The sequence below is a fragment of the Centruroides sculpturatus genome, unplaced genomic scaffold (genome assembly GCF_000671375.1).
Source record: "Centruroides sculpturatus isolate CEXI.00-Female unplaced genomic scaffold, Cexi_2.0 scaffold745, whole genome shotgun sequence".
In the NCBI taxonomy this organism is placed as follows: domain Eukaryota; kingdom Metazoa; phylum Arthropoda; class Arachnida; order Scorpiones; family Buthidae; genus Centruroides; species Centruroides sculpturatus.
This window is the reverse complement of record NW_019384870.1, coordinates 36,756-47,376: the sequence shown is the minus strand read 5'-3', so window position 1 is coordinate 47,376 and position 10,621 is coordinate 36,756. Positions and strand designations below refer to the sequence as shown.

General features: G+C 33.1%; 1 protein-coding gene across 1 annotated transcript in view; it reads right to left on the bottom strand.

Moving 5' to 3' along the window:
* The window catches only part of LOC111630881 (autism susceptibility gene 2 protein-like), a gene marked incomplete at its 5' end in the record, with an annotated part of 145,646 nt that extends 138,729 nt beyond the window's left edge, over positions 1-6,917 (bottom strand). Inside the window, 2 exons of the mRNA XM_023375040.1 lie at positions 839-884; positions 6,867-6,917. Of these exons, the coding sequence (XP_023230808.1) occupies positions 839-884; positions 6,867-6,917 (97 nt within the window). The remainder of the gene's footprint in view (positions 1-838; positions 885-6,866) is intronic.
* Between the last annotated feature and the right edge of the window lie 3,704 nt (positions 6,918-10,621).

The following is a 10,621-nucleotide window of genomic DNA, read 5'->3' as shown; positions in this document are numbered from 1 at the left end:
CTTCGAAAATATATATAACAAATATTATCTAAAATTTTAAATTATTTGTAACTTGCAATTCATTATTAATTTGTTTATTTTCCCGTAAAAATTTCATTTAAAAAAAACTATTTTAGATAAATAAAGAAATTTTTCTTTCGATTTCCCCTTGGCATAATAATAGAAAAATACGCGGATAAAGTATACAATTGTCTTGTATACACTTATGTAAAAAATTATACTAAAGTACACTTATTAACCAAACTGTAGAAAAAAAGTATTACATATATATTATAGTTTATATACATTTTCTTTTTCCATAAAGGAAACTCGATACGTGTTAGAATTAGCTATTACTACTCGGACGTAACAGGAATATATTATAATTAAGTAGGTACAAAATGAATAGACAGACGCATAAAAAAATGAAATGATAATAAATTATAAGTGCTATCCACTTATTAACGTCAGAAAAAGAGTTGTTTTTAAAATTACAAATTACTACTCTTAACAGCTATTAAATATTAAAAATTCTATCGACGACTTTTAGACAGCGACGAAATTTCGAACGTGATAATACTTCTAATTGAAATTCGATTCGTTGTTAAAGATTAGTCGAGGCCAAATGCTATTTTTCATTTGGTACGCGCACAAATTCGACAATATATTCCGTCAAGAAATTTTCCGTTGAATATCTCATTTTGGCATCCCCAGATAACAGATTTTCGACTGAGTTTTAATTGATAGAGGGGAGGAAAATATATCAATGCATGTTTGCCTCTTAAAATTTGTCATTTCGGTTATTCGTAAATATATTTAAGTAAAAATAATTTAATATTAAAAAGGAGAGATTTCTTACTTTTATGCGCTGTAGTTTCGAACACATCCAACTCTGCGTCAGTACCCTGGAAGAAAAATAACAATTTGAATTTTTTTTAAAAATACAATTATATCAAANTTGAAAACTCTCCTATATTAAGTAGAAAATTTATTTTAATAATAAAAACTGACGTTTTTACTAATTTACTTCCTCTAAATGCTTTCTTGTAGTAATAAGTTTAGTTCTTTCCAGACAAACCAAGATTTCCAATAGTAAAAAAACCGCCTTACGAAAACAGATTTCTACCGTATATTATTAATCACGCATTCGGTTAAATGAAGAAATAAAAATATTCTAGAAAAATATAATCTAGATTACATTACAAGACAAAGAGCACGTTCTATAATTAACTTCTTATAAGCGGATGATAAATGCGATTTTGTGAATGAACGAGCGATTTCTGCACAGACTTTGTATAACTTAAACATGACGTCAGCACAATTTATCATTTTGATAAATTATAAGCAAAGATTACAATTGTATTACATAATGATAATCAAATCTGTTGAATTTGTATATTATAAAACTTTTATTCGCTTCCTTTACTAAATTTACTAGTAAATCGATTATTATAGGCGAATCGCTATTCGTAAAAACGTCCCAGTACTTTCTTATGGCTTACGTAAAGAAGAAAAATAAGTTTAGAGTAGCGACAGTCAACCGAGAACGACATAGATAAATATTATGTTTACTCACTAATAAAGACGACAGTGTGACAGAGATATTTTCGGCACTCGTCTCAAACTGACTACTTTACTTACGTCACCTCACGACGGCTATAAAATCGTGTCTGAATATCCTTATCGCATTGGAAACATTCCTAACCAATTCGAACATTGGATATCTCCGCCGGGTAATATTTTACGATCATTTAATTTATTTATTTATTGTTATACATATCCTCCGTCAAGAAAAATATTTTCGTACCAAATAATAAAAATGCCCATAAAGTTTTATTTCGATCGGAGCGGTCGCAGATTTATCATTCGATGGAAAATTATTAACAGGGTTTCGGATTCAGTAGACAAGAGTCCATTATTGAATTAAACTGCAGAAAAATCTTTCACGCGTTCGATTTATATGAAATATGTTTAATTTTCTGATGGACGAAACTAAAGAAGCGTGTAGAAATAACCTCTCTCTGGAGAAAATACGTCTCAGTATACCAATCTAGTACGCACTGTTCTTTTAAGTTGAAGTACTTTTCGCTTTGTCCCCACCTGTACAATCTACATCTAACCTAATCGGTAGAATGTAATTCGCCGTTTAGTTTTCCGTAGAAGACTAAAAATAAGTAAATATAAATTCGCAAAAAAAATACTTACTTGTTCAGTCTAAACGACGTTAAAAAGCGACCGACATAGGAATACCAAGGCAGAAAAACATCTCGATTATTAATTACTTGGCAACAGAGAGAGATAGCTACGAAAACTGTTGGTAAAACGGGAATTTGCGAAAATATTTCTTCCATTAATAAAACTCTACACAAAATCCTATTCGTCGACTATTTTTAAATGCATTTTCTCTCGGACCCGGCACTGGAAGTGAAATTTTTCGTCACCACTCGGACAACGTACGGTACATTTGGGTGGAACGTGGCGACGAAAGGAATTAATCGCGTAATATATCCATTAAGAAAGCGAAACGTCTCCTTCTTCGAACCGAATGCCTTTAATAACCGCGATTTATGCAGCCGAACGCAATTCGGCTTTCCAACGTAATGCCGAAAGACGGGAGGAGAAAGCGGAGCGGTCGTCAAGGCAACGAACGTGACCGAGTGAGTGCGACAGTCGGGAGGTGACAAGCGACGATCCCACAGGGGATAGAGCGAGTGACAAGCGAGACGTCTGGTAATCCCATACGTTCGGTCGCCGGGGACTCGTTAGCGAAATCGTTTCCCCCTCTAATGTGATCCGGCGGTAATGAAGACGTATGGACCACCTTTTCCTACGGCGTGGCTGACGTCATCGGAGGTTAGAGGTCGTCCGGTCCTAACCGACGACGACGTACCGACGTCGGGGGAGTCGTTTCCGGCGGGACTCTTATTAATTCCTGGCGGCGCATGCGTCCCGACATCGTGCCTCTATTCCGTCAGGCATTATTTGCTAAGTGTTAATGCAGATTGCCGAGTGCCGCGAGGTTTGAACAACACTCTCGGGAACGATCTATTATTGGAACTGCAAAGCAAATCCGTGCCTCTGCCGGCTAAACGCATGAAGTGTGAAAAAAAAATCGCCCAGGGAGATGGCGGAGATGCCACCGACCGTAATCGTCTGCCTGGATGGCTACTCGCTAACGTTCGGACGTTGCTCGAAGCTGGATGCATCCAGCAATTTTCTAAACTACTGCCGACGGCAACAAAGATGGCCGACCGACCATTTTACAAAATTTCCTTCTTTTTTTCCCCCCATCTTCCTCTTAAAAAATCGTTTAATTCGATAAAGCAATTGCCAAAGCGACAAGAGCGTCAAAAAAGAAATTCTATGGTCGAGGATTCCGGCTGTCTTCACAGATTTAATGGCTTCGTCTCGTCGTAAGAACCGGATTAAAATGTATAGAAATATACGCATAAATTAGATGAAATAAAGCAAATAATTTATTAAATAAAAGCACGCTCCGAAAGGTAATTATAAAATGGAAAATTCCTCTTTGTTTACGACAGAATTCTTAATATTTTTAAGACTTTTGGACAATTTCGACCGAATAAAAATCGCTCGAAATTCTAGTCTCCGTGCAAAAAAAAAAAATACGTTATTAATAAATATAAATAAGTAAATAAAACCGATTTCTTATCGTGCGATCGAATATTTATTTTGTCTGGAAGTAAATTTGTCACAAAATATTAATACAAAGACCAAATATTTACCGTAAATAGTAAAAATTTAATATTTATTTATTCGAGTAAAATATATTTAACTATTCGACTCGAAACACGTTTATAGTTAAAATTTTACGACGATGAAACAAACATTTATTGTATTAAATATAAATTTTGTAGAAAATTATAAGTTATATACACATAATTAATTTTAAAAAGTTGTGGATAATATTCGATTATATATACAGTAATTTTTTTTATTTATTTCTTTCAAATTAAATACCCTAATGAGTATTACAGACAATTTTTAAAATTAATCTTAGATTTTTAATAGAATTATTCAATTCGATATGTTTCTATTTACTTACTTTTTCTTCTATTATTCGATTAAACTACTTTAACGCATTCGTTTCGAATGTCTAATTACGATAATGAATAAAATTTATTGACATTAGGTTAATCTTTTAATTTGCAAAAACCAGTTTTTTCGCAATATAAATAGACAAGTTTTTGTTTTTTTCCTGTATTTTAATTAAGCGTATTTATTATATAGTTAGAGTCCTTACAAGATTTTGTTAATTTATGAGAGAAAACCAAATTTTCATCGATAACTCAGTATTACTGTCAAGCTGTTTTAAAAATTAGGGAAAAAATTTTCCAGTAACGAAGTTGCTTAACTTTCCTGGTAATATTTGAAAGTTTAGGGCGCCATTTGTTATATTTTATTATTAAAAACATTTTTTTTTATATTTTTAAATTATTATAAAATAGCAAAAAGCTTAATGTTGAGGGTAGGAATAGTTTTATATTGAAAAAAAAATGCAATAACGAGTAAAATCCTCATTAAGTCCGATTCAATTGGAGATAGATGCGACCCCCTTTATCACTGCATCCCCTCAACTTTTAATTACCAAAATTTAATAGTATCAATCTTCCTAATAAACAAACCCCCCCCGCAAAATTTCAGAAATTTTCGACAAAAAGCACAGGTGTTATTAAGCTAAGAGTGGACAAAATCGTGTCAAACACACTAACATCCATACAAGGAAAAAACCCGAATTTTTTTTTTTTTTGCATTTCTCGACGTTTCAAGGTCCCGAGTCCAAAAATATAAAAAACTTGGAGTAATTTTTTTTACCTATCGCCAGACTTTCCCTCTGTTATATAGGCCTATAATAGAGTCAAGAAGGTAATTACAGTATATTCGTAGTTTGAAAGTATATATAGTTGCAAACAGAGCATACTGAATTGATATAAAATTTGTCATTATAGTTAAAAACTGAACGATGACTGCCTTTTTAAACGAAGTTTAAATATAGACTTCGAATTTTATACAGTTTCTGTATCTAGACGAGGTATTACAGGGAATAAAGTGCTAAAGAACGCATCTGTTGTCTCGTAGCCATCCTTTATCAAAAAATATTAATAGGACACGGACAGAATTCGGATCGCCTATTATATTTTTCCAAATATTTTTACGATATGCTTAAATGCCGAAACAACTAGAGACGATAAAATCCATCTTGTGTTATTTCGGTAAATGCTGCTACAACTGAATGTAAATCACCTCGTCCAAGGGTCTATATATCTAATACAGGTACTCGTCTGAATGTCTATTTTGGGACACAATCCATAACTCCCGTTTATTCTGTTTCAAATATTTATATAATCCGTCACAGGTTTCGTTTCTTTTATAGTTAATATCTTTCTTAAAATTTAAATATCGTAGATATTTTCGTTTTTAGTATCTCAGATATATTCTAAAGAAGTCGTCGCAGACGTCTACTAATTAACAGAAAAAAAATTCGGTAAAAAATAATTACTTCTATTCATTTTATATCGATTTTTCTTCATTTTATAAACTGCGAACAGTAGTTAAACGAAGTAAAAGTCAATGTTTTCGGACGAATTTTAGAATTACAGTCGAACAACTGTTTAAACAAAAAAAATTTTTTTTTCCTTTCTTAAATGCTAAAGTGCAAAGTTTTTTCATAATTTATATAGGATAAACAGTTCGCCTTATTTGTCCATCTTATTTGTGTTATACATGTTTACAATACTTCCTATTCTTTCATGGCGTGCAGCTTACAATATAGACTACCAACTTAAATTCAGTTCACGTGGTAGTTCTTCAATTAAACGGTTACATAATTCAAGATAAGTATGCAACTAAAGAATCTTTTGATCTTCAGTTAATGTCAATATATTCAACAGTAGCAATTTTTTTTCGGCATTTTTAATAATAATAATAAAAAAAATCAATCGCACGATCTTCATTACACAAGGACAAACTAATATTTTCCATTTTAATGAAATTAGCAATCAATCATATAAAGTTTATAGGAGGAAAAAAATCAAGGCCATAAATCTATAGGTCAAATTTTTTTCATGTTTTTATTCCGTTCTGTTTATATATGTAAACATCTGTGCGTACAATATTTTTATGTTTATATTGCGCTTTTTTTCGTGGCGTAATCGCTATCAAATCTCTCAACCAAAGCTAAAAATATTCACATTTTAAAGAATTTAAATAAATTATCGTGCTTTCGTGCAATATACGACATCCCGCAATGTTCTTTAATTTATAAGAATAATTACCAATATTTTTAACGGCTTCGAAACTAGCAAATTTCGATTGTCTTCTCGTCGGCGGATCAGCGTATTTAATTTTATACATATTTTTTAATTACTGTATTAACTACTTAAGATTGTAATTAGCCGTAATTCTATCCGTCTGCCATTTTACAACTGGATGTCAAACAATATAATAGATGCCAGGAAGGATAATGTTACAGTTCGTTTACAGAATCAGTCCAGACGGTCACCATCAACGAACACCAAAGAAAACAACACGTTGCTTCGAAAGAATATACTACTATTGCGTCATACGTCTTTTATAAACAAACTAAACCATATATCAAATAACAAATATTTTACAAATGGCGTGAGATTTTCGTCCGTTTACAAACGGCCTAGGCCTTATGTATACAGAAGAAGATCTTTTCGTACACATACAAGGACCGTCGCACCAATCGAACACGGCGATTGTTTTTCACTTCTTTAATATTAATTTAACAATAAAATTCAATTTTGAACGTACGAAAATTAAAAAAAAAAACCTAATTTCATGTATAAAATTTCATCACCTATTTTTATTTAAAAAATATTCAATTTAAAAAAATAAATTACCTCAGTTTTAATTCGTGTCGTATCCACCGTATAGAATAATCCCGTTTGATATTATACAGAACGAAAGCGAAATTATAAAAGGAGAGAAGGAAAATATTCAGTCCTTTCCTTCTTCCGTTCGAAATGAAGTGAAGGAGAGTAGAAAGGCAAAAATTCGATCTAAATGATGATCGAAGTAACGAATAATCCGTCACTCGGATCATATATCGTATTGCGCCCACCACCGTTTCGAATTTAACAACTTTTTTTTGTTGTTGTTGACCTATATTGATACGTTGTAAAAAGCTTAATTTAAATTTTTTATTAATAATTTCGATGTTATTGTTGGCTTCTAATAAGTAGAAGAGAAAACAAAATATTTTATTTACAAATTTTGCACTCTAAACAATTTAATTCACAACAAGATATGCACGCACTGATGAGTTATAGTATAATATTTTTCCGAACAAGTGCCTAATGTCGGAAAGAATATCGAACGTTTTTATACGGTAAATTTTATTATTTATTAGAAATTTTCTTCTTTATTTAGATTTCTAATTATTATTTTTATCATAATATTAACAATATACTTCATAAATACAATAATATAAGAAAATTCAAAAACAATTTTACTATAGTTCACCAGTCTTTATTTGAATATTTAAATTTTAAAGCAACGAATAAAATAAAATAATTAAAGCATCAGAATTTATATAATATTCATCGGATGCATTAATATTATACAGTACTACTGTATATACTTTAGTTATAAGTAGACTGTATATTATTATACTTATTTTATTCTTAAATAATATTTACTAACTTGAAATTTTACTTTATAACATGTCATATTTTTATAAAATATTATAAAATTCTGAAAAGACATATCGATTGCATTTTATAATACTTATAAACTTGCAAATTTTATCGAAATTACGTACATCATGTCGACGATAAAAATATATTTATTGTATTTCAAAACTCCGGAACACTTTAGTTATTTACTATTAAAACGAAAGGAAGTATTTTAAATACTGGAATACATTTTCAAATCGAAGCAATATCGACAAACTCGTTACTTGCCAAGAAAAATTTTTGTCTTATAAAATTATCGTCAATTATTACTATCCTGTTACACCACCAATTTCTAACAGGTGTTGACATAAAGTCGAAATTGGAAAGTTAATGAATCATCGTAATTGTTTCAACTAAAGATATCATTTATAACCTACGCTTTTTCATGCTGCCTGTGGCAGTCTGCGTGATACCACGCCTTAGAACCACAAAAAAAGAAGGGCAAAAAAAAGGAAAAAAAAATGAAACACAGTACATAGAGTGGGAGCGGTTTTCCTGCTTCGTGTTTATAATCGAGATAAGAAGTTGTACTGTCCACTTAGTAATCAGTGATAATGGTGATTGATGAAAGTCGTCTCGTCTCTTTCTTATCGCCTCATCCGACTAAATAGAGGGTTTAGTAGTACAGCGGTTCGCGTGTGAACCCGAGGCCCGAAGGTGTTCGTGATGTTATCTCTACCCGGAGCTAGGTGTCAGGGCATCGGCGTGCCTCAAACCCACGTAACCTTTCGAATTTTAGGAAAAACACGAGCAAAAAGGATTGACACGAGAAGTATTTTTTTGCATTTATAAAGGCAACTAACAGTGGGTCGATGGAGTAATTAAAAATAAGAGAAAGCATTCCACCAACAGAAAAAAAAAGCTGATAAATAATAGGTATAATATAGGCACGCACGTAGGCATTTCCTCTAGGAATAGCAAGTTCCAAAACATTGGAAAAAGTTAAATAAGAATAGTAAATTAATTTTAAACTGTATACGGGCTATCAAATATCGACAATTTCAAGTGTTTTATAAAATATACATACAAATACTATATATACCCAACATTTAAACACGCCGAACACAACGACGTTCGCAACTTTAATTAATGTAAATTTTTACTGCAAATTCGACGTATCATAATTTAGGCGACAGACACAAAATTTAAATAGATTTTTGTTTCTTTTTAAAATGTAGTCGTAACTTCTTCTGGGCAAAAGTAATTCAAATTTATAACATAAATAACAATCTTTTATGAAAGAAACGTAATTTTTCAATAAAGAAAAAAAAAGCGGAGCAATAAAAATTTTATAGCTTTTTCGAAAGGAAATAAAAATTTTTATGCGTATTTTTTTTAAAAACGAAGATAAAATCTATTTAATCAGACATTTTAAAATTGATAATTCGAAAATTATTAGAAATCCAATTTACCGAACGAAAAATCTATTAAACAGGAAACATTAAGGGGAAAAAATTTTTAGACAATAAAAAACGAAGGGACGAAAAGAGTATTTAGGAATTATTAATCTTGGAACATAGCAACAATCAGACGTCGGGTGGACGTAAGCGATCACTTTCGACAGGAGAGGAAATGAAACAACACAAATATGCACGCACGCACGGAAAACCAGAAAAACCGGTCGTATCACGTTACGGCAGAGTAATGACAGGGTTGCTGCCGTACCGGGGAACGGTAATAAATTGCCACGGCAGTCGTGGAGGGAATTGGTACCCTCCCTCTCTAAACGAATTACACCGACGTTTACAACATCTCTTATCATCACGCGAGATCGCCATTTCTTATAGACGGGCGCCCGGGCGACCTTGGAAGGGGGGAAAGAAACCTCCCCGGTTTCTTCACGAATCATTACCGAGGCAACGCCCAACCTCGAAACAATTAGGAATCTAATGGGAAGGACGGACGCCACCGCACACTTCACTCGCTCCGTAACCAATCTCGGACGCATTACGGACCGAAAATGCCGAAAACGACCGAGAGGAAAGTCAGAGGTCGAGAACGGACGACGCAGGCCAAACGGAAAACAAAAACGTAAACGGAAGGCGTTAACGCACGCTCGGTGGCACACAAGTGCCCATTACTAATCACTTAGTTACGCCCCGTCGACCAGATAAGAGTAATTAACAGGAGTGAGGACGATCCGGCATTCGACCGCCTCGGCCGGTTAACTGCTTCGATTGTTCTCCTTTGGCAAGAAGCTTCCCGCAATTTCCACGCTGGAAAATTTCGAATAACCATTCGGACGAACAATTAACGGTCGATCCGCACTTTATTCCGTTCCGCTTCTCTCCCCCCCGACTAAAATTGTAGCTTCCGAGACGGGGTCCACGTTTGATCCGGTAATGACGAATATCTCACACTGTCCGTTAGTCATTAGCTAAGAGATAATGACACGCTAGAAGTCCTGTAAATGCTACTGTGTACAATGGAGCAAAATAATTTGATCGCGTTGGATACCCGCAGACGTCGCACGCTCTAATGACTGGGTGCGGATTGACGAATGGATGGTTGCCGTGACTAGGGCAGGGCGCGTGACCTACCAGGCATCACTCTTGCTAGTCACGTGTCGCTCTATTCCCTACGGCTGACTGAAAGAGAAAACGGGATGCCGGGCCAAACATTTTACCGGCTAAAATAAAAAGGTTAAGTTGAACGATAATATAATCTGCTAAAAATGTAACGCATACTTTTCTATTTTTTAAATTCGAATTTTATAGCGTTTAAACTTAAATTAGATCTACTTTACGACGGTTGTTTCCCCCTCCTCTCTGTTTTTTTTTAATAAAACAGGAATGGCTGAAAGGAATGTTATATAATGCATTAACGTTGCGTGCATCAATTATACAATATGCACTGCAACAATTATTTATTTATAAAAGCTTAAGAATTTATTTTTTACAATATGTAAATATATTTTAAAT